At 42.0% G+C, this 24,309-nt stretch overlaps 1 protein-coding gene across 9 annotated transcripts in view; it reads right to left on the reverse strand.

Moving 5' to 3' along the window:
• Positions 1-24,309, reverse strand: part of LOC108162660 — a 129,312-nt gene that overhangs the window by 25,054 nt on the left and 79,949 nt on the right. For 3 of the 9 annotated variants that reach the window (XM_017297496.2, XM_017297499.2, XM_033394081.1), the window contains exons 4-5: positions 9,597-9,857; positions 8,890-9,086 (exon numbers count right to left, since the gene is read on the reverse strand). In XM_017297496.2, coding sequence (XP_017152985.1) covers positions 8,890-9,086; positions 9,597-9,857 — 458 coding nt within the window. Of the gene's footprint in view, positions 1-8,131; positions 8,846-8,889; positions 9,087-9,596; positions 9,858-13,634; positions 13,764-20,731; positions 21,286-24,309 lie in introns of those variants that run through there. The other 6 variants (XR_004473154.1, XM_033394082.1, XM_033394079.1 and 3 more) reach the window with 5 other exon arrangements.

Consider the following 24,309-nt stretch of genomic DNA (forward strand, 5'->3'; position numbering starts at 1 on the left):
AACAAACTCTGGAGCTACACAGGGAGCTAGGGAGAGGGGGAGTTGCATCTGCTGTCGCGTACGTGTCACACAGAACACATCACGTGACTTCCGCTGCGCGTGCTGGCAACACCTCGTGCTGCCACCCCATACATGCCCTTTCCCACATGCCGCCCTGCTCCTCACTCTTGCCGCCCCTCATTGCTACCCCTGCCCCTTCTTGCCTCTTGTCACTGGCCCCCCATGCTGCAGCCACAACAAAAATAAATACCAAAATGCCAGTGAAAATGAGTTGTTGGTGGCCAAGCTTCGAATTAAGCAAACAAAATGAATAGGGGGATTCCTCGTGCCTCTGAAGGAAGCAAAATTAATAGAGGGATTCGTCCAGCCTCTGAAGGAACCAAAATGAATGAAGAGATGATTCTTATTGGGGTCGAAAAACGACAATGTTCGGTGTTTGAAGGGGAGGCTACGCGAAATAAAATCAAAATAGTAGGTGATGGCACAAGAGATTAACACCAAATTCATTTCAAGTCTTTTGGTAACTAATAAAACAGCAAAAAACTACGAAAAAGGTTTATAAATCCTACTGAAATAAATCTTATAAAATTGCAAGAAAATGGTAAAAAATTAAAAAAATATTTTGTGCAATCAGTGGGAGGGTATCCTCCCACTTTGTATCCTTAGATTTAGTGTCTAATTTTCAATCCATTCTTAAATTTACTGACGAAATTCTTTAGTGAAAGATGCCGTTAAAGATTAGGTTTACTGTTATATTTGTATGGTTCATCTAGGACTTTCAAAGGAATCATCGAATGGAATCTTCGCCGCACCGAAGAGGGCTGCCAGTATACCTTCCCCGACCATCCATTTGCTATACACGTATGTTCCGTACTGTGTCACGTAAATGGGGACATAAAATAAATCATCCAATGCCTCATATAACAGTACATTATATGCAGCACCTCCCCTCCCCCTCCCCCGTTCCTTTTGCTGCTGCAGCTGTTTTTTGCGAGTGTTGGAAAAACTTTTGTAAAGCAATCGAAGGGGTTATAAAAACTATCGCCGAGTTTTTTGGGGCCACAAAGAGGGTCACTGAGGAGTGGGCGGTGGGGAGGGGGGGGGGGGCGTCACTTTATTGTGCACTTGATTGCGCTTTGTGCACCGGTCCATAGGTGTCATATGCTGCTGAATGCTGGACACTGGACAGTGGATGCCGGCTGGTGGGGAATTAATTGAATTGGCTTTCGTATTCGTAGTACACGTGGTCCGCTGTAAAAACAATGTGCTGAAGAGAATGTCCCTTGTGGGGAGTCCTTTATAGCACTTGCGGTTGCACCGCACAATGCACTGCGATCCAACCCCCTCCCCTCCCCTCCCCCCCTTCGTCCTGTTGGTTCAACCAAAAAGTGCAGTTAATTGAAATTCGGGGCAAAGCAATTAATTTGCTTTTGTCACAAGAGCTGTTAAGCCGGCCAAGGACTCTCCTCCACTCCTCCACTCTCCTCCACTCAACCCAAAGAATCTTCCACTCGACTGAAAGAATCCTTTGGCGTAGCGGCACGAAACATTTGTTTCTATAATTTCAGGCTTAAAGCGGCTTAAAGTTCTCTTGTAGCTTGGAAAAAGTCTCAAGTTGAAAGCACTCGCAGGTGGAAGGCAGGACTTGGGACTACAACAATGCCAGGACTCGGCTGTCCCAAAAAGGATGCCAAAGCGCTGGCCGGCTGGCTGGAAAAACTTGAAAATCAGCTTAAGAAAACTGATGCCACACGAAAATCTTGCTGTCCCGAGCCGATGCAGAAATCTTCAAGGATAACAAGAAGGAAATTCGACTTGTCTTCGCTTCTTTTTTTGCCTGTTTTTTTGTCCCTTTTGTGGTTATGCAAAGCAGGCCAATAGCTGGACGGACGTGGCTTCCAAGTTAGGGCCTGGTCGAAAGGCTCCCCAACACTGACACTAATTGCAATTGTGTGCAGCATTAGCCAGACGGCGAGGAGAGCCTCCCCTCCGCTTTACCGCCTTAGCTCCTGGTTTTTCGGACAGGTTCTCGTCCTGGAGCTGGTCTTGTGGCCTGTAAAAAGGTTTTCATGTTGCCAAGTCAGCAAACGTCGTCGTCGCATCTTTTTTTGGCACTTTGCTTTTTGCATTTTGGCAGTGGCATAATCAAAAAGGACAAGCCACAGCGGCACTGCTCCTGCTCCTGCTGTTGCTGCTGCTGTGGCGTCCTGCGGTGTGTCCCGCCTCCTGTTGATGCCTCCTGCTGTTCCAATGATATTGGCATCCCATAACAACGGGGGACCCCCAAACGTGCTGAAGTGAGATGTGATTGTGGCTCTGCTCCCAGGGATTGCTCGAGTGTTCGCTCGAATGTCCTGTCAGAGTGCCGTTAGTGTGGTGTTTGAAGGATTTGAAGGACGAGGAGTAACGGCAAATAAATGTACCATAGTTAGGGTTGGGTATATTTTATAAATAAAACAAAAATGGACGTGAGGAGAGATGGAAAAATGCTTATGGAAAAGAGTTTTCTCTCTGTTCATGAAGATATTTTCGATAATGAGACGGTTTTGTATCGATTAATTGTTGGATGTTCTGGCAGAACCAATAAGAAATCGTATTTTTCGATTAAAAATCGATTTATTAGATAACATTTCGATGAAAGGTTCGATTATACACGATAATAATCTCGATTCTATCTGGGACTATGATTTTGACCGATAAATTTTCTGAAATAATTTTTAAGATAAATATATCGATAGATTTATTGCATTTATCGATTTTAATATCGTTTAAATAAATTTAAGCCGATAAACTATTAAATTATAATAGTTTTTGTTATCATTCGATAATATATTTCCATAAAATTGTTCGATAAAATCTTCGATAACAGCTCGAATAACATTTACGATAGATTTTGAAGACGCATTGTCTATCGATATATGAGTACTAACATATCGATTTAATGTCTTTTTAATCAAGAAAGTATAACCCGAAAACCCATGAAATTATTCTAGTATCTGTTATCATTCGATAACTTTTTCGGTCTGCTCGATTGAGCCAATCGATTGTTTATCTTTTGAATATTTGGCCATGGGGAAGCAATTTTCTAACATTTTCCAGCTGTCGGTTGCGCTTTTCTGTTTGTTCGCGCAATCTTCTGGCTAATGCGCATTATTGTCAGGCTGCAGGTGCATTTGCATGCCACACAGCTGAGCACACGCCACACGCCACATGCCACACGCCACACGCCATCCCATTGCAGCCACTCCACCATCAATGCCCCCGTCCTGCTCGTGCACCCGCAGAGTGCCACACACATGGAGGAAGCATCTTTTTATTCAAATTGAAATGTCTTTTCAACGGGTTTGCTTTCCACTTCAGCGGCCCGCGACACATGAGTGCTGTTTGTCTTCGTCGCCAGCGACTTTTTGGCCAAGGACCTTCCCCCCTCCCCCTACACCCTACCCTCTGGCACCGAAAGCTAAAAAAGAAAACGTGGGCATACGGCGGTGCGTGGGGGTTGGGGCCCAAAAGGTTTATTACGTGCACCGCATGCAACTGAACAAAAGTCACGTGCTGCTGCCGGGGGGGGGGGCAGAAACACACCTCTGGCCGCCACACACTAGAGGTAGAGCCACAAAAGGAGCCGCCACTCTTCCAGCAGCGGCAGGAGATTGCATTTGCTAAACCGAAACAGATGCAACAGAGGCAAGGAATGTGGAACGTGCCTCTCACATGTGCCACACCGAAAAACTATGCCAAGTTGACAAGCCGCCGACTCCCCACTCGCACCGCCACGTCGTATTTTGTCTATGCGTGGCCACGTTGCGTATGCGCAACTTGATGTCCTTGCCACACACGCGCGTGTGTGTGTGTGTGTGTGTGTGTGTGTGTGTGCTCCTCTTGAAAAGCCCGGCCTGCCCCACATATACATACGTATGTACATATGCATTTTTGATTCCATCTAAAGAGAAAGAGAGTGCTCCTCCATTTTCAATAATTTCATTTGGGGATTTTCGCCACGTTATAAAACACTCAACAGTCGAACGGAACAGAACTGAACAGAACGCGAACAGAGTCCTCGCCTCGATGACAACATGACGCATCGAGGAGAAGTTTATTTTCACCCAAAAATATACTATATATATTTCTGCGTTTCTCTCTCAATTTTTGTGTGGTATACCCTTTGCGCTGAGGGAAGTCCTGGGATTTGGGGGAGATTTCTGGCCAGGCAGAGAGGGTGGAAAAGGTTAAAGTCTTTAAAGTGGGAGGAAGATTGGGGCATGGGCTTGAGAGAAGCCAATTGGAAGCACAAACAGTTGAAAGTCACTAAGATATCGATTAATTTCGACGACTATCGATAAGTTTTCGATAAATTTCGATTATTTTCCATGAATATTGATGAATTTCGATGACTTTCGATACCTATTCGATGACTTTCCATGACTTTCGATGACTTTCTTTGATTCTAATTGTATTTTTAAGTATTCTGTAAGATACAATCGCTTATTTATCGAGATATCGATTTCTTTCTTTGACCAAAATTGTATTCGTAGGTATTCTCTTTTCTTCTTTCGCGATATTTATCGATATACATATGTATGTATGCCGTAGCGATATCATTTCGATTGCCTATTGGTTATATTGTGTGGATTCTAACGAAGTTCTTGCGCAGAACCGATTTATTAAATTAAAATTTTCCGTTCCTTACTAAAATCTGTGACATTTCTGATTAATTATTAAACAAATCGAACTATTATCGATAAATTTACATCGTTTCTAGCTGAAAACATGCTTAGATCTTATTTTTTCATATTTATGAATTTCCTAAGAAAATTCGTCTAAAAAAATACGTAATAAAGCTTCAATCAAAAGTCAGATGAATATATCAAATATCTGCGATTAAGGATATCAAAAGATTCGTTCTTGCCTCTACGAATGTTTTGTTGTTGTTGTTGCATGTTTGGGGTTTCCTTGTGGCATAAATCAATGAAATGCAGGCACAACACGCAACGCACACACCAAGAAAGACAGCGAGAAATTGTGGGGGGGGGGAGGAGAAAAAAATAAACAGAAGCAGCAAGAGAAAGCGGTGAAACATTTATAAAGAAGTCTCAGAGATAGGGAGAGATGGCAAGAGTCGGGGAGAAAGTATTGCTGGAGAAATGGTTAGCAGCGCTTTCCATGCAAACATTTTCAATTAAAAAATTGCCATGCCATTTGTCATGCTGTTGTTGCTCCTTCCGTTTTCCACACTCGTTCCTTTCTTTCTTACATCCTCTTTGATTTGCTCTTCCTCTCCCCACTCCCCTCTCCCCTTTACCCTCACTCCTCTGGTGCTATCAATTGCTTATCAATCACAATCACAGTCATGCGACAGTCGTGTCTTTGCCTCTGCTTTCGCATTCATATCAGTCTCAATGCAGGCTGCTGCTGTCAACCCCAGTGCTTGTCCAACTGTACAGAGACATTTCCCTGATGCAGCAGGGAGGATAACTAATTTTCTGGGAAATGCTAGCAAAAACTAGATGGGGAAAATGAGAGAGATATGGAAGCCGTAGAAAGGCTTTCTTTGTTCTTAAAGCCGAATGATTGGAAATGTTCGCTCACTAAAGAACTTCTGTCTCGGAATGCCCCCAGAGGCCTTCCCTAACTCTGCGACATCACAATGGCAGTCAAACTGTATTGTCGCCACTCCCCCCCAGCCCCGAAGGCGTTTGCCAAGCCATTCAAAAGCCAAACTCCTGCCGATTCAATTGTTAAACGTCGAACGTTGCACGTCCCCGGTGGCGCCTCTCCTCAAATGCACCTTCGAGGCACACTTTTGACTTGTGCGCCCCCACCCCTAGAGTGGGGAAAACACACCCTCCCCACACATGTGGGGTTGCTGTTGTTCTGTGGCCTAGGCTGACTCTTGCCGCTAATGGATTTTAAATGAGCATCCATAAATACCATCGTTGTTGTCGGGTAGAAAAATTGCAACTGCCACGCCTTTGAACCCATAAAAGGAGTTCTACTTGGGGGGCACCTTCTTAGAGGCAGGGGCCTCCTGCTTTCTATCGTCTTTCCCCCCTCCCCTTTGGCTTGTTCTTTTTCGCCTTTTCCTTCTCCACCTCCTCTTGTGCTGTTCTCATTTATTATTGTTTCTGTTTGTTGTCTGTTCGTGCTTCTTATGTTCTTGTATTATTATATTTCGGGTCTATACCCTGTAGAAGTCGAGAGAGAAGGGTTTATACCTTGTAGTAGTAGAAAGAAGAGGGGTTATACCCTGTAGAAGTAGAAAGAAGAGGAGTTATACCCTGCAGAAGTAGAAGGAGAAGGGTTTATAACCTCTAGAAGTATTCGAAGGAGCAGAAAGGGTGTTCTGGGTGAGGTATTCGCTCGAAGAAAGGCAGGGTTTCCTTAAAAAGCAAAAGGTGGAATCATTTATGTGCGATTCTTGTTTGAATATTTGTAATTCAGTGCTCAAGACAGGGATATTGATTCGAGAGAGTGAAAGTTGAGGCATAGCTTCATTATTTATAGGTACACCAAATCCCTACAGCTATAATCTTTCAGAATCTATGGCGATTTTGTCTTGGATTTCAGCTTAAATTTAACCCTCAATAAATCTACTCTTAATATATAAATGGACTAGCAGTTTTCTTCGACTTTATAAACCAATTTGGCATCAATTTCAACGACATGCCCCTGCCTATATCATGTAATATCTTTAATCTAGGTTTCCAGATGGAAAGACGAAAGATTGAAAGACAAGACATGCCTAAAATGCGATGGAAAACAATTTTGTGATATTCTTTCAGCAAAAGTCCATAGTCTTTACAGTTCTTATTTCCAGTACCCCTTAAATATCCATAATCCACGATTATATAGCGGGGTATCCATAGGCCGAACACCACTGGAAACCCGAAAAATCGTGTCGTGCATTTTTCCTACTTTTTGGTGCTTTTTCTATTATATTTTTTTTGTTGGTCTTCTTGTTGTTGTTGTTGTGTTTGCTGCCAAATAGCAAGGGCTATAAATATTTGTTACGCTGACGACAACGCTCGGATACAAGATACACAAATAAGACATACGGATACATAGATACAGATACATATATGAGTTCTAGCACTGGTTGTGCTAGCTGTCTACTTTTGCGGCTTGCACTGCAATTTATGTTTTCCTATGACTACACTTGGAGAAAACACACGTGAGATTTCAAAATTAAAGCCAAAAAAAATGTGAAACTTAAAATAAATATATTTCATTTAATTTTTAAATTCAATGAAAAATATTTCCTATAAATATTTTTATATCTTTTTTAATACATTTTATGAATTCCATTTAATTTAATTTTTGTATTTATTTATTTTGTTTCCTCTTTTACCATGCTGTTTTTTTCTCTGAGTGTATATTTCTGGGGCACGGCTCTCCTTTTTTTTTTGTGCTTTTCTTCTTCCTTTTTATTGCTTTTAAAAGTAGTTTGTTACTTTATTTGAGTGCATAAATTTTCATGGAAATTTTTCCATAAAATGTTGACGATTTTTTATTAAATGCAACTCAATGGAAAAGTGGAAAAAGTGACAAGTGGATTGCGCATACGCAGCGTTGGCTCAACATTTAATATCCTCAGACGCATCATATATGTGTCTGTGTGTGTGTGTGTGTGTGTGTGTGTGTGTGTGTGTGTGTGTGTGTGTGTGTGTGGGTGTGTGTGTGTGGGGCAAGTAATATGACAAGTTGATACTACAAGCAGACGACAGGGGCAGACCGCCGACCACCCACTGCCTTGTGACGGCTCCCGTTGTAGTCCTGTGGTCCAATAACTAACAATCAAGTGGGTTGCACGAACATGTGAGTGTGTGTGTGTGCGAGTGTGTGTGGTTGCAGACACTTTATGTGTCTGTCATGTGCTTGGATTTTCGGTCACGTGGATCATGCGACAACATTTGCTACGGGAATTGGTAGCATATGTTCTCATAAAAGCAGTTGCCAAACTTTAATTACAAAAGAAAAATCCTAGAAGGCCAAGGAGGGGCCCCTTTGGAAAATGCAATAAACTTTTCCAGGAATAAATGTAGTTTTATTGAAGTTTGGGCTGCACTTTGGTTTTTAATTGGCATTCGACAGATGTTTTGCAAATGAAGATTGAAAATTGAAGCCAACTTACGCATAGAACGGCAAACAGTCCCAAGATTCCATAAAACCATAGTCCCCGAGCAGGATCTGGCATAAACAGGAGACCCGACTTGGTCTGCTCCTAGTCTTCCATTGGTTCTGAGGCACTCGCAAACATAGGACGGCAAGGACATCCTTTGCTTTGAACGCATTCTCCTTGTTGGAGAGCGGTGACCATGGCGTGCGATTGGAACGGCTGCGCGGGAGTAGAACCAATGTCGACACACCTCATCCACCCATTCGATGGAAATCAATAGCTTCCCATAATTCCAATGGCACATTATTCCGCCAATGGCTACCTGGGTCTATCGAGGGACTTTGTGATCCGTTGCCAACACAAACCAGGGCTAGCGACGTGTTTTGAGACCACTACGACATTCCAAAAGCAAATCACACAAATTTTGGGAAAAAAAAAAATAAAAAATAAATTTACAAAAGTCGGAAATTTTGTTCCCTTCACTCGAATTTCGACGAAACACAAACTAAAACTGACTAACAGATAAGGCACTGCTTATAGGATTCAAGGAAACAAATTCTAGACGGGAAACAGTCGAAACAAAGCCTACTAATTTTTGTAGAAAATATGTAGTTCAAACCCCCTTTGATGCCAAATAAATTAACCAAAAATCTGATATAAATCTAAAAGGTCTTAGGACAAACTTCATAGCCAAATTTTTGACCCCGAGGCCCCAACCCCATTTAACATCTACTCGAACTCGTACTCTTAGTCGTACTCATTTTCGTACTCACAGTTGACGTTTAGAGAGACGCTGGTCTCGAGCGTATGGCCCTCCGGCATGGCACGATTCCAAACGACACATTTGTATTTGGCGCCATCGTCGGCCCGCCTGGGCACAATCTGTAGTGTGGCGTTTGTGTAGTGGTTCTTGGAGCCGCCCTTCAGAGCATACGACTGCAGTGGGACGGTGCTGCCCTCGCGATACCAGCTGCAAAACAGAGAGACAAATGGTACGAATCAGAATGGATAGCCAGAGACAAGGATTTAGTGCCAAAAAATAAGTAACGAAAGCCAAGGACAAAAGATACGACTAGGGGATACTTGTTAGTGGAGGATAGAAAGGTTTTTGGAGCCAAAACACTATGAAATATCAGCTATATTTCTTTTCAGGGAAATCTTAAAGAACTTTTAGCCTCAAGATCGACGAAAAACAGACCAAAAGACTTTCAAAGAACTACTGGAATGAAATTCCTTTTTTTGGTGAAACATAAATCTTTTGAAATCCCATACACCCATCGTTATGAGGGGTATTTGGAGAAGTACTGGCTGCAGTAACCATGTGCGACAGACGGATTATTAATGAAGGCTACCGCCCGTTAAGTGATTTACTTAACCACAAAACCACCGAAAGAGAGAGAGAGAGAGCCCAAAAGGAAAGAAAGAGGGAAGCACATCAATTTAAATTTTTCTTTTGGCCCTTGGCCCGTGGACCGCTTACGTTATCATGGGATCCGGTGAGCCGCCAATGCTGCTGCAGGTGAGCTCCAAAGGCTTCTCCTCGGTGGCCACAGCAATGTTGCCCGGCGTGACCATCGGCGGATGCGGAGCCGTCAGCACCGTCAAATTGTAGAACTCCTGGTGCACATCCGCCCCGGTACCTTTGGCCTTAATGCGGCACTCGAAGCGTCCATTGTCGCGATTGTAGGAGGTATTCTTTATTTGCAGATCGTAAATGCCGCGGCCCGGTCGAAAGTCCAAGCTGCAAAGAGACGCAGAGAGGGAGAAGTTGAAGAATTATATTATTTCCACGAAAAGTAAGCGGAAAATTCCAAGGAAAATGAGGGTAAAGAGGGCTTCGGTTAAGTACGTTGGTCAGAAACAGGGGAAAATATTCCGTACTTTATGCAAATTAACTGCTGGCAGGGCGCACATCTTTTTGTTGATTTACAATACAAGAATCTGCATATATGTAAACATATGTACCATCCACATTGTACATGCATATTCCCATATTTATTTATCATTTATATGCGTATTTTTGTTGAGTTAATGCTTGGATGGCCGTTTAGGGTATGAAGGGGAGTTACATTTTTTAAAAACAGCCCATTTGAGGATACAAAATGCTTAGCACTTTTCAGTTTCAAGACAAAAATATTGCACAATTGAGAATATATGTGGTATCTTTATTTTTGACAATAGTTTTTATTTGTTTTTGTTCCTTGAAGGATGGGAATACTGATTTGTGGGACTATATCGTATTTCTCAGAAGCATCTAGCATTCATTTTCATTAGAAATAGATAAAATAAGTAAAAAATACTGATCATAGACTTGAAATCCCATTGAAAAACACTAGGGAAATACTACAAATTAGTAGAAAATTAAAAAAAATACAAAAAATAAATAGTTAATTTATTTTTTGTAAATACCGGAAAGGAATTAAAATTCGAAGATTTTTAGAACAAATACTAGAAAATACCATTATGAAATAATTAGACAAATTCTACACAATACCAGAAAATACTAGACATAAATATTTATACAAATATACCAGAACAAAACCACTACGAAAAGGAAAGTTTATTGACGAGTATTTTTAATAATTTTTTGTTTTTATTCGAGAAAACATTTGAAAACTACATCTAGTAGCTTCAAATCTTTAAATCTCTAAACAATAGTCAAACTGTATTACTTTATGAAAGGCTTAGAGAACTTTTCTTTTAAACTATAGACAATGCTAAGGGGAAAAGTTGATAAAATAATCCATTCTATTGAGACTTGTACTTTTTCTACTCTCCGAAAACTAAAGCTCTCCCAACTCTCCAACTTTTCCCTCGATAGAAGAGCATTCTTTAGTCCACATCTCCAGAGAATGTGAAATAAATTTGTGTTCACTGGTTTTCGTTAAGTAGCTTTTCCCACTGCCTCTCAATGGGTCCGTCCTCCGTCCGCCGTCCTCCGTCCGCCGACCTCCGACCGTTCCGTCCCCACTTGAGCTTCATCTCTGGCATTGCCTCTGCTCCTCTTGTTGTTCATTTTCATTCTCCTTCTGTTTTCCGAGCTTTTCCTTTTGTTGTGTCGTTGTGTTGTTGTTGCTGTGTGTGTTTGGGTTTTTCCCTCGATTTCATTTTGGTGGGGGCTTAAGAGCCTTTAGACCAGGGCTCGTGCCCGGCGTGAAATAAAATGAAAAATGCTCATGGCAAATTAAGCGTCGAACTCATTTTTGTAAATTTATTAGCTCAATTTCGGTTGGACGCCGGCCTGGGCATTACATTTTTATTAATTTAACATGGACGTTGGACGGGTGCTACCTTGATGATGGGACGGGGAATGGACGGAGGATTGAGGATTGACTTTGGCAAAAAAGAAAAACCAAATGGAAAAACTCAATCAACTGTTGCATAAAAGCCAGCCCCAGACTCGGCCTCAGCTTTGGCCTCCTCTTCTAAGGATATTCTTCATCAACATTTCCGCATCTAGGCTCTGGCTTTTGTATTTAAGTTTTAATTTCTTATGATGAGATTTTTGCTCGAACTGCAGATGGCATTCCAGATGAAGAAAGAGTGAGGAGCAGAGCGGAGGAGAGCGGCAGGAGCACTCGACATTATTAAAGTGGATCCTATAAAGTTCTTCAGTTCTGTTCTGCACGCGAAACGCGAGGCAAACGAGATGCAAAGTTTTCGATTTTTTTTTTTGGTGGAAATAAAATGAGAGAAATTTTCAATTTTGATAACTTTCCGCGAGGAATGTGTGTGGGAGAAAATTTGTGGGCCTTCAAGGATAGGAGTGGAGAGGAAGTGGAGAGGAAACGGTTGCATTTTGTAGAGATTTTTTTGCCTGAGATTTATTTTTGGGCTCCTATGCGGGGTAACCCTTTTTTTGGGGTGTAATGATTCTTAAGAAAGGGTTTGACAAGAAAGAGAGCAGTACCAGAAAAATACTCGAGAAATACCAGAAAATGCTACAAAAATGAACAGAAAATACTAGAAAAATACCAGAAAATACCAATAGATAGTAGAAAAAGAAGGCAATACCAGAAAAATACTGGGGAAATACCAGAAATACTATACAACTGCCAGAAAATACTATAAAATACAAAAATTCTAAGAGGAATACTAAAGTGAGCAAACGCATATATGAAATACCATGAAAATATCGAGAAAAAAGTATACAAAAAATACCAGAAAAATAAAAAAAAGTACCAGCAAGAAGATGCCATGAAATGCTAGAAAAAGCGATGGAGCAATACTAGAAAGAATCCAAGGATATACCAACCTAACCTAAAACAGCCGACGGAAAATGAAATAAAATACAGGAAAAATAAAAATAAATAAATAGAGTGCCTCTAGATAGACCAAAGATTTCTTTTACAGCCTTCGAACTCCATTCTACGTTATTTTTCAAAGAGTTTCTAAGAAGAATTTCCCAGCAAAGGGTATCCAGACAGTCGTAATGGTCACTTCTACTGGTATTTTTTTTTTTTTTTGCTCGGGCCACTGCCACTGCTTTTGCCATTGCATTTCCGGCAGCGACTTTTACGAGGCGGCTGCTGTCTTGAAAGGATCCCTAAGAGTGTGGAGTGAGTGGGGGGGGAGATCCTTAAGAGTTTGGGGGGGGGGGGGGGGGGGGAGGAAGTTGAGTACCGGGGGGATGGAGTCGCAAGGAATGTGTGGGTGTGGGTGTGTGTGTTTTGAGAGTGGAGTGCAGCTCAAGCGAAGCACATAATTGCCTCTGCCATGGGCCTCAGTCGTCCCTCAGTCGAAAAGAGGGAATTTCTAATGTGTATATAAGTGGCGCTGTCGCTGTCGCTGCCGCTGCCGCTGCCTGATGCTGCCACAGTGCTCCACCTACATTTTATGCCTCATATACTGCCCCATCTTCTGGCTCTTGTTCTTCCTCTTTTTGGGTTATTATGTTGCATCGTCGTCGTAGTCGCAGGACTTATGCAAAACAGTCGCAGAATTGTTATGCAAATTGTAGCCAATTACATGAGAATGCCTCCTGCTTCAATGAGTTGCAACAAGCGCCCAGTGTGTGTGTGTGTGTGTGGGGCTTGAGAGAGTCCTTCACAGAATGTATTGAACAATTACACTGACCTACATGTTCAAGGAAAGTAGATAATAAGAAACCATTTTGTTGATTGATTTTCCTAGTTTTTCCATACTTTAAATAGAATTTGAACTTTTTCCATAAATTTCATACCCCAACCTTGCAGAGCAGTGTAGCAGATGGCCACCGATGACGACCAGGAGTCGTCTGAACTTGGAAACTTCCCTGGATGCTGCCACTATCAATGGGTGGGGGAGGAGGAAAACCCGAGGCAATCGAGCAGGCCACTTGGCTTGTTAACGGTAACTAAAGCTCACTTTTCCTCCAAGAAAGCTCTATAGTTGGAAGAAGTATGATGGCGGGGGCCTGATTCCGGGGAAAGACACCGCCGTGGTGGTGGCTGATTATGCTATTATCGGTTTAGTATCGAAGTCTTATGGCTCTCGTCGTTGGTTACCCGCGTCTCATGTCTCATGTAATTCAATTTACCGAGACATCCCTCTCTCCTGCCATCGATTCGCATGCCAAGGAGTCGTCTTCGTCGTCGTCGTCGTCATCGTCTCATGAAAGTAATAAACTTTTCTTCGCCTTCTTTCTTTCTCTTTGGCGCTGAAGAAACTTGCAAAGAAAATGAGGGAAGCTGAACGACAAAAAAAAAAAAAAAAAAAAAAAATCCAAGAAAAAAAAAGGAAAATGTAAACGCGCCAAATTTGACGCGTGGCAAGGACTGCACGAGCGAGACCCCTCCTGAAACGATGTGCGTTATGTGCGGATAATTGACTTTTAAAATGTGTGTGCGATATCACAAGAACAACAGCAACAGGAAGAATGAATGAAGGAAGGACGAGGGAAAGGTCCTGACGTATAATTAAACGGCATATTGTCACGCATCCCTGAAGCTCCCAAAGAGAGGGAAAGTGAAAGAGCAAGGGTGTCGAATGTGTGCGCGTCGGCAGGGGTGCCATTCCGAAGGGGAAGAAAAGGATATATGTAGGGGGGTCTGGCAAGGACGTTCGCTACTGTTCGGACCATTAAATATTGTGTGCGTATTGCTCACTGTTTTGCACCCTTTGTTTCTGTTTAAACTTTTACTTTCTCCCGGGCAGACAATGAAGGGCAGTATTTACAGGGCTGCACAGAGCGCTGTTGGGGGGAGGGGAGCGACTACCAGGTATTATTAGTTAAAAAGAATCTTTAATGAGAGCTACAACTCGGATTAGAGCTGCAACTCGGATTAGAACTGCACTAAGAACAGGACTAAGCTGTAAGGCAAAGCTCGAAAGATACTCAAGAAAAATGCAGTGCAGTTAAGTGTTTTAAAGATTTACGAAGTTCCTACGTTCTCCAGCGAAGTATAATAGCTCTAAGCGGGAGAGTAAAGATACTTAAAACATGTGCACTGGAGGCAATTAAAATAAGTTCAGAGAAATGGAAAGTTCTGCATGGATATACTATGTATGGTGGGATTTTCACAGCGGTTTCTACTTAGAGAGCTAAGATTTAAAAGTATTCTGCGAGTGTGCATCCTATAGGTACATTCCTAGAAGTCTAGGACGAAAATACTAGAAAATACCAAAGGATACTAGAAAATACCAAAAATACTAGAAAATACAAAAAAATGACTAGAAATACCAAAAATACTAGGTTAAATACCAAATATACTAGATTAAATTTACTGAAATTTGGGGAATAATGCCAGAAAAATACTAGAAAAATATTAGATCAAAAACTAGAAAAATTTTTTTTTCAATACCAAAAAAATTAATAGAAGAAAAATTGGTAAATCTTGAAAAGAAAAATAGAAACAATTTAATAAAAATACTAGAAAAATATCGGAAGTTACTAGCAAAATACCAAAGAATAAATTATCACCAATAAATCTTCGTGTAGACCTTCTTCGTGATACCAGACCATACCAAACCAACGACAGAAAAAATTCAAAAAAATGTTGCCCAAATTCTGGAAATAATACCAGAACTATACCAGTAAAATACTATAAAAAAAAATAGCAGAAAAGGCAAGAAACCGTATGTTCATGGCATTAATACTTATACGTATGTACATTTAAGTGAATTCTTGTGAAAGGAAGTGACAAAATATAGGATAAAAAGTATCTTAAGATCAATAGAGGTTTATTTCCCGCAGAAGTTTTAAGATGGAAAGTGGGATCAAGAGAAGTTTTGGAAGGAACTCTTTTGAAGCACTATAAAAAACTGAGAATTGTAAATATTTTGAAAAACAGCAAACAACAGTGAAGTCTATTTGCACTGCCCCCAAATCTGCTTTCGTAACACGCGTGCCACCCTAGGTGGGGTGGGGGTGTGGCGTTCATCAAGTTATTCACACAATCTCCGTCAACTGAGTGACTCCCCCGAATGCCCCCCTTCGTGGCAGTTCCCGAATGGCAGTGCCAGTGACTTATTTATGCAAATGGCCATAACAAATGAGGCGGCGCATACACTCGACGCACCGCACCGCACCGCTCTGCTCTGCTCTGCTCTGCTCTCTGTGTGGCATGGTCCAGAGATGGAGGAGTGGATATGGGGGGGCGTGCTGCTGCTGGTAACCGCACAGTGGAAACGATTAATTTGGTGCCGGTTCAACTCCAAAACTCAAACGCTGTCCAACCAATTCCAAAAGGGTTGTCCAGCCCCCAGGGTCTGTCCAGGCGCCACTGTTGGACCCCTTGGTTGCATGCAACGCACGAGAGCATGTCTCAATCGTGCAGCCCGGAGGCAAGCCGCATCAGGCATCAGGCATCATGCAACGACAGCAGCAGAAACAGCTCATCAGTGGCAGCTAGAGGGGATTAGAGCACAGTGGGATGGCCTGCCGCCTCATTATTGAAACATGTTGCTAACATTTGTTATGCAAGGGCGACATTCATGCTAAATGTAACTGCTGCTACTGGTGCATGAACACCGGTGGAGAGAGGAGATGCGTATGGGAATGCTGAATGGTGCAAGCTCATTGGACTTACATCCACTACCCGCTTTGTGCCTGTTTTGTATACGGTATTTTGTGCGGCACAAGGGTATGCTGTGTTCGTGTAGATCCATCCGTTTGTACTTTGGATGATAGATCTAGGTCTAGCTCTGCATGGATATGCTACCTACAATAGTACTTGGAGATGTCGTATTTAAGAGAAATACCCAATCAATAAAATCAATAAAAATATCAGAAAATTACTGGAAGAAAACTGGAAAAATACTAGTATAATATGAAGCAAATACTAGAATAATACCACAATAGAAAAATATTAAATAAGATCAGAAAGTATCAGGCTAATACTAGAAATAAATAAAATAAATACCAAAAAAATTCCACAGAATACAAAAAAATAAAAAATCAACAAAAAATTAAAAAAAATATATCAAAAAATACTGTACAAATTAGCAAAAAACAAGTATAAAAATAACTGACTAATCAAGAAAAATACTTTAAAATACCAGAAAAAGTCGGGAAATATACCGTACAAATACTACAGACAAATTATTAAAACATTAGAAAAATAGCAGAAGATAAACCAAAAAGATACTTCAAAAATACCAGAAAATACTAAAATAGTTCTTAAAACATCTTAGGATAGTACTAGACTGATATTAGAAAAAGTATAAAAAAAATACCACAAAATACTGTAAAGTAGACAAAATAATTAGAAAAATACTAAAACATATTAGGAAACTGATACTAGAAAAACTACCAGTATATACACATGTATCTACTTATGTCTTCTACTGATTCTGCTGTTATGACCGACTGCTGACTGCTTTATGTCCTGTCCAGTGTTTGCACTGCTCTTGTGCAAAATTTCTATAAATGGCTTGGCGTCCGCTATCCCTTCGGCAGCTCCTGATGGCCGCGGCTTTAACGAGCCAGGGCTGTCATGTCCACCTACCTATACCGCTCCGCACAACTCTTATTGGCAATTTGATGCTGTCCGCCTCCACCACACTCTACACTCTTTTTGGGGATGGGGAGAGAGAGTGTGTCTATGGATGGATGTGTGTGTTGACTTTATCTGCTGTCCAAGCGACAGAGCACGGATTGGGAACTCATCCTGCAGCAGCAGCAGCAGCAGCAGCGCCAGGAGGACCCAGGGCTTTCGTCTTTGTGCTTTTCAAATTCAATGCAATGCTCTGACAGGCAGCAGCGGCACACACACTACAGAGGAGGTGCACGAGGAGCACGAAGGAGTGGAGTGTGCGCCAGTGTGGCCTTGCCAGCTAAACTATTTACCTTATGTGATGTTTGTTGTCGCCTTGGCTACAGTTGCCACACAGTCTCTCCGTCTCCTTCTCTCGCTCGCTCCCTTTGTGTGTTCGCTCTTTAACGTTAACGGTAAATGTGTGCAAATGACAGCGATATGACAGGTCAAGGCAGTCATCCAAAGGGAGACAGCGACAGCCGGTAGAAAACGGTAGCAGCACTAACCTAACGGTACACGCACACACACCCATGCACACATGTACATTATCCTTGGATCCTTGGCAAAGGTTTTAGTGTCACTGTCACCAGGTGTTGATAAGGGAAACGTGAAGGGTCCCCCAAAAGCACCGCCCCTACCCTCTCGAAGGTCAAAGTTATGGCTGATAATGGCACCGCCTCCCCCGCCACCCATATTTCAGGCAATTTCTTAAAGGTTTCCACCTTTTTTGTTGGGTGTCATGTTTGCAGAATTGATTAGGGGCCTGCAATCAGGGGGCCTTGTACCTCTTGAAAGTTTCGCCTTCCAGCGCCCCGAAATTGTGACCCCAATATTCCAATATTCCTTTCCTTAGTCCGCTCCCAAAACTGTGCCCCACGACTATTTATGACTGAAGGAAAACCAATTTGCATGAATCGAAATGAATATTTGAATATGCATTTCAAAGACAGGGCCACAGGGATTTCGAAGCGTTTAATATTTAAAGCATTTCCCTTGAGAGCGGGGGACTACGTCTTTTTAAAAGACTTTTGGTGAAATATTTGCAATATTACGGGTATGACAGGTAACGAAAAAGTATCTAAGGTATCCTCCATCTCAGATAGCAGTTCCACTGCATTACCATGCACCTTAAAGGGTTCATAAGGTAGCAGAAAAAACTTAAATTAGCAATTTTTTTAAATTTCATTTTAATGTAAAATACATTTTTTTTTAAATTCCTTCTTTCAATTTGTATACTTTAGTTATATTCATTTATAATTATTTTAAATAATACAAAAACAAATATATTAATATTAAATATATTATATATTGAATATACTATATATTTTATATTAAATTATAAAAAAAATAAGAAAAAAATTGAATTTAAATATATTTTGAAAATTTCAGAAAAGATCTCTTAAAAAATCGTTTTTAATTTCAATTTTATTAAAAGAGCTTCTAAAAAATTAAATGGGTTTTGTAAAAATTAAAATATATAATAAAAAAAAAAAAATTTGTTCTTCTACACATTAAAAAACTACTTATTTTTGATTTCAGTGCAAAAATGGTAATAATAAAAATCGTTAACTAATTTTTTATTTAATAATTTCTATAATATCAAACATAATTCCTTTGATCGAGCATATGGCTAAGAAATATTAGTAATTTATGAGCCACTAATGGAAATTCGTGAAGATTCTTAAATTCAATTGAATAAAAGTCCTTTAAAATAATTTTAAAAACACTTCCCTAGTCCGAGTCCCGAAATAGAACATAATCCCATATAAATATTACCACGCCTCAAACCAAATGTCCATTTCCTTATGGCCACAATTGGATGAGCTGCTCCTAAACTCCTCTGTCTTCCGTCTCTTCCGTCAGTTTTTGTCCCTCTCTGGCGAACCGGAATTAATCCTGAGAAAATTTTGCAGAATTTTGCTCCCGTATTCAGGCGCACCAGGCATCCCGAATCAAAGTCAATTACATGACAAATGGATGCCAAAGAGGGGGGGGGGCGCTGGGGTGGGTGGAATTCCCATTGCAATTGTGTGGCGGGGCGGCAGAGGGAGGGGGCCCATAAGCCTGTTGAGTGCCTAAGTGAGATTGCATTTGTTTTGTTCTTCTACTGGAAAATTCTTTGGTTTATTTTCTTTGTTTGTTTGCGTTTTTCCTCGTTCTTTATTTTGGGGGGAGGCTGAAGCTGGGAGCTGGAAGTGGAAGCCATGTTTATTCATGGCAAAAAGAGGAAGAAGAGAGGGACATGCTTAAAAGCCGCAATGACTCTTCATATTGACAATATTAAAGCAGTGGCCAAGAGGGGGAGAAAAGAACGAAAGAAATGGCTGGCCCATGCATCATCGTATGTCCACGAGAGAATCCCACAAGCAGCTGCCATCTGCTGCTGTCCAGCTTCCTGCAGAATGAAGGCTCTCTCTCTCTCGACTGTCACTGATTTCTCAATAGATTTCACAGAGAGCAATGTGCATAAATCATAACTTGGGGGGAGGGAGGCGCCGCTGCAGGGGGCAGCAGCGTTAAGCAAAAGTCAAACCACTGACAGCTGCAGAGTGGGGAGTGGGGAGAGGGGAGTGGGGGCTGGCTCCAGGATAAGCGCAATTTTTGGGTGGTTTTCCCCTTTTTTTTCGGTGCAGCAGCAGCTGCAACTGTGCTTGCGGCTTGCCATTTTTTTTGAAATATGTTTTTTTTTGTGGAGCCAAAAGGTATCCAAGTCTATGTGGAATGATATATGCATGTTCGTGGCTCACAGGGCACTGAAATGTTGAAGTGTTAAATCTCTTTTGGTTTATTGTTGGGATTTTGGGCAGAGTGGGGGAGATCTCCGATATAAGCTCTAGAAATCAGCTCCGAAAAGGGTATTCGAACGATAGTTTCAATAGTAATCTCGAATCCCACTGTTTGGCTGCCCCATGGCTCCAAACTGACTTTTGAGCGTTCTCTTTTGGCGTGATCCTAAGGCCACCCCACAAAAATCGTGTACCCAAGAAATGTCCCAATAAAAAACAGCAGACGTTGCAGCAGTGGCATGCCCCACCCACAGTGCCACAATCCTTGGCACTGGCTCTAGCTTTTCTGCTGTGTCAAAATGACTGTGAAAAATAAATATGTTAATACGACACACAGTCGGCGTCTGGTCAGCAATGGAAACCCATCCACAAACAAAGGGAAAGTACTTTTGGCGCCCCCCAGGGGCGGGGGAAAGCCTTCTTCCTTCCTTTTGTTATAATTTGTGGCATGGACAAGGCCTAGAAGGAAATTGCAGCCAGAACGAAAGTGAGAACCTACATAATTTATGGGTCTCTCGCGTTGGTCTTCCACTCTTTGCCATCCTCCCCCCCCCTTGGGGGTGGGGGCTTCTGCTATCCTTGAACTCCTGTTAATATTCTACCGCGCAGCTTATTTACGACCATACACATGCATGGCCATGAGAGTGGAGTGTGGGTAACATGCTCCAAAAACACACACACACAGACACAGACACAGAGATCTTTTGTGCGTGCACGAGTATGTGTTGTGGGGGGACACTTTGCATTACTTGTCATAATTTTTGGGGCACTTTTTTCAACCGGGGTATATGGTGAATGGGGAGAGGTTTGTTTGCGGCGAAGTGGAGCTGAGATTTCGAACAAGGAACAAGTACTACTCAAGTAATACTCACATGTCTCCCAAAAAGTAAGGCTCCTCCGCCGGTGTTATTAACCCATAATCCCCTAGTGGTATTTGCCATAAAACTAGCGATCGACTTGGTCGACTGCTCCTCTTCCTCACAAACCATTTCCCATCGGAGTGTGCACAGAGGCACTCGCTCACACAGGACGGTAAGGACATCCTTTGCGTTGAACGCATTCTCCTTGTTGGAGAGCAGTGATCATGGCGTGCGATTGGAACGGCTGCGCGGGAGTAGAACCAATGTCGACACTTCTCATCCACCCATTCGATGGAAATCAATAGCTTCCCATAATTCCAATGGCACATTATTCCGCCAATGGCTCCCTGGGTCAATCGAGGGACTTTGTGATCCGTTGCCAACACAAACCAGGACTAGCGACGTGTTTTGAGACCACTACGACATTCCAAAAGCAAATTACACAAATTTTAGGAAAAAAAAAATAAAAAATACATTTACAAAAGTCGGAAATTTTGTTACTTTCACTCGAATCGCCACGAAACACAAACTAAAACTGAATAACGGAAAGGGCCCTGCCTTTAGAAATCATTCTGAGGGAAACAGTCAAAGCAAAGCCTACTAATACAGAGGCAGAAAGGCAGAATTGAGTGCCTGGCAAGCCCTCTACAAAAGTGGAAGCGAAAGTGTTGTTGCTTTCGTCCAAGCCGAAGAGGCGAAGAGAGAGACGGAGATTGCAGAAGTTGTTTTTGCATCTAGCTTTGGTTTCTGCACTCGGCTGATCTGTCGGCAGGCAGATGGCGAAGCATTGCACTCTCGTTCTCTCTACGAAGCATTGCTCTCGCTCGTTCTGTTTACGAAGCACTGCTCTCTCGTGGTCGTGGTCATTCTCTCGCGTGATGCGCTGAGAGGGAGAGCTTTATCAACCTAAAACGGTGTCTATCTCTCAATCATTCAATCGCCCTTCCCCCGAGAGAGCATTCGCTCGTCGTTGCACGCCGAAAGGAGTTCTCTTCAAGCATGTTCAACCATGCTCAACAATGTTCTCTCTTGTTTTATGCTTCCTGCTGTCTCTTTCTTTCTTTTTCTACTGTTTTTTATTTTGCATATTTTGCTTTTTGCTGCAGCAATTTTTGGCTTTTGTCTGCCTGTCGTCAGATGTTTTGTTGTTTTTATGCATAAATATGATGTTGATTTTTATGATTTCTATAATGTTTCATTATGTTGCGTTTTACGACGCAAGCGAGAGCCGAGCAATCCCTACACCCACCCCTCCTCCGATCACCACACATGTGGGGCATCCCCCCACAGAATATGGAGTATATTTCGCTTCGTTTTTGGTTTAATTTATGGGCCTTTTGTTTACAGTTGCCAAAAGAGGAGTCGGCTGTGTGTGTGTGTGGGGGGTTTTGTTTGGCCTAGACCTCATATCCTATCTCCCCCAATCCCCCTTGACAGTGTAATGCTCACTCTCTTTGGGGGGTCCTGCAGCAGGAGCAGCCGCCTCTTCGCTTTACACGTTTTATGTGCGCTCAAAAGCCAATTTTGTAGAGATTTGCTTTTGGTCCAAAAACTTGCGGACCGGACCCATTATAAGCGCATAATCTTTTCGTAACACACACACACACACAACAGAGGGCTAAAAATGAAATGGCTAAGCTCCTTCGTTCCAAGTCCTTAGCCCCCGCTAGGACTCCCTCGATGTTGTTAGATAATTTTTGACTTTTGTCGACCAGAAAAATACACATTTTTTGGTACACACTGGAGTGCCTCTACCTTCTTTCTGGGAATTTTAAAGCCCACTTTCAGTTTCGACTTTCGGTCGGTCGGTCGGCCCCCAAGCTAATGGCCCAAAAACCAAAAACTCTGCTGCTGCCAGTAGCCGAATGTCTAATTTCTTTTGCTGCCGATTTTCCCTCTCAGTTTCCGCTCTGTGCTTTTTTTTTACCGAGGCAACGACGGAACGCCCTACAAATGAGTTTTAGGCCACTGACAAGGCCACCCGTTGGGGGCGTGGCGGGAGGGACTCCGGGAGAAGGAGATCCCCCTCGTTGGTCGTTGAGTTCTATTGCCTGCTTTATGACAGTTTCATAGACTTTTTATGTTTATGCCGGAGCGTTTAGTGAGCGCAGCTGTTGCGCTCCAACTTCCACTTTGAGCTGTGTCCCACCCATCATCCGCCCCACCCACCTCCCAAAAGAACAAACGCCCAATGCTCTGCACTCTGCCCCTCTTCAGTGGCTTACTCTCGCTCTCTCTCCCTCTCTCTCTTTCAATGGCCTACTCTCTGTTTGTGTCTCTCTCTTGTTCAGTGGTGATTACAGTGAAGCTTGGCTTTCAGGGACAGCTGTGTGAATGTCTCTAGAAGACGCTCATTAGGAACAAGAGAATTTCAGTCGAAGGAAAAAGGGAAGACTCTTTTGGTGCCAGTAAAATACAACATAGTATCTTTGGCAAAGATCTCTCTCTCTCTTTCTCTCTTTCTCTCTCTCTCTCTCTCTCTCTCTATCTCTCTCTCTATCCCTCTTTGGTGTAAAGTCCCTCCAGAAAGATCGAGAACCTTGAAAGGAATAAAAGCCCTCCATAGAATATTGATTTTGTCCAAAAAATTTTTTTTTTTTAGTCAAAAACTAAGAGAAAACAGAAGTGTAAAGAATTCCAGAACATTTTATCGTGTCTCTGCCCCAGAAAGTATTGCATTCCTAGAAATATTTGGATAAAAAGTGCAAACTTCCATAAAGTATGGAATTTCTGAAAAATAGTATATATTTCCTAAAATAATTGAAAAATTTTAATGATCTGTAGCTTATTTTGTAAAGAATTAATGCCACTAAAGAAATAAAGTATAAAAATATGGTCATACCAAACAAAAATACATTTTTAAGAAATATAAAAAATGTTTCAAAAAATCTGCACTTTTGATACGAATAAAAAAGAAAAACCTACAAAAGCCCATACAATACTGGCCTTATAACCTGTGAATTCCAAGTAAAAATGATTATTCTTTGCATAAGAAATTTTTAAAAATATTTTGGAGCTACGAGAGTATTAGAAATTCTAAGTTTGAGGATGGGATCTACTCCGTCCCAAAAAAATTTCTATCACTGTCGCAAAATTTTATTTTTCGGTTTTCTTACAGTATTTTTCACCACGAATCCTCACTGTACCCCACGCCCAAAACGAAACAAAACGAAACTCTGAGGCGTTGCTATATTTATATTTGCGTTTCTTATCTCCACGTAATTAAGGCAATGGGCAAGGAGCCACCAACTGCTGCAAGGCCTCCTTGGAGGCCGTTCCTTATAATCATCATCATCATCGTCATACCCATGCCCCGTGCCCCGTGCCCCATGCCCCATTATAGCCATCATCGACAAGCGTTGTCATCCCCTTAACCCTTGGCACAAGCAGGCCCATAGAATATGTTTTGGTGTGGGATTTTCGGTGGGGGGAAACTATGTATTTCTTTCTGTTTCGGGGGCCTCGCGGGAGCAATAATGTCTGCCCATGGGTTGCCAGGGGCAACAGCTGCTGCCGCCAGAGAACCCTCAAGGCTAAGCCGACCCCAACACCGCATTCATTGTTATTTTGTTGATGAGGAGTTCCGACAG

The sequence above is a fragment of the Drosophila miranda genome, chromosome 4 (assembly GCF_003369915.1).
Source record: "Drosophila miranda strain MSH22 chromosome 4, D.miranda_PacBio2.1, whole genome shotgun sequence".
Lineage (NCBI taxonomy): Eukaryota > Metazoa > Arthropoda > Insecta > Diptera > Drosophilidae > Drosophila > Drosophila miranda.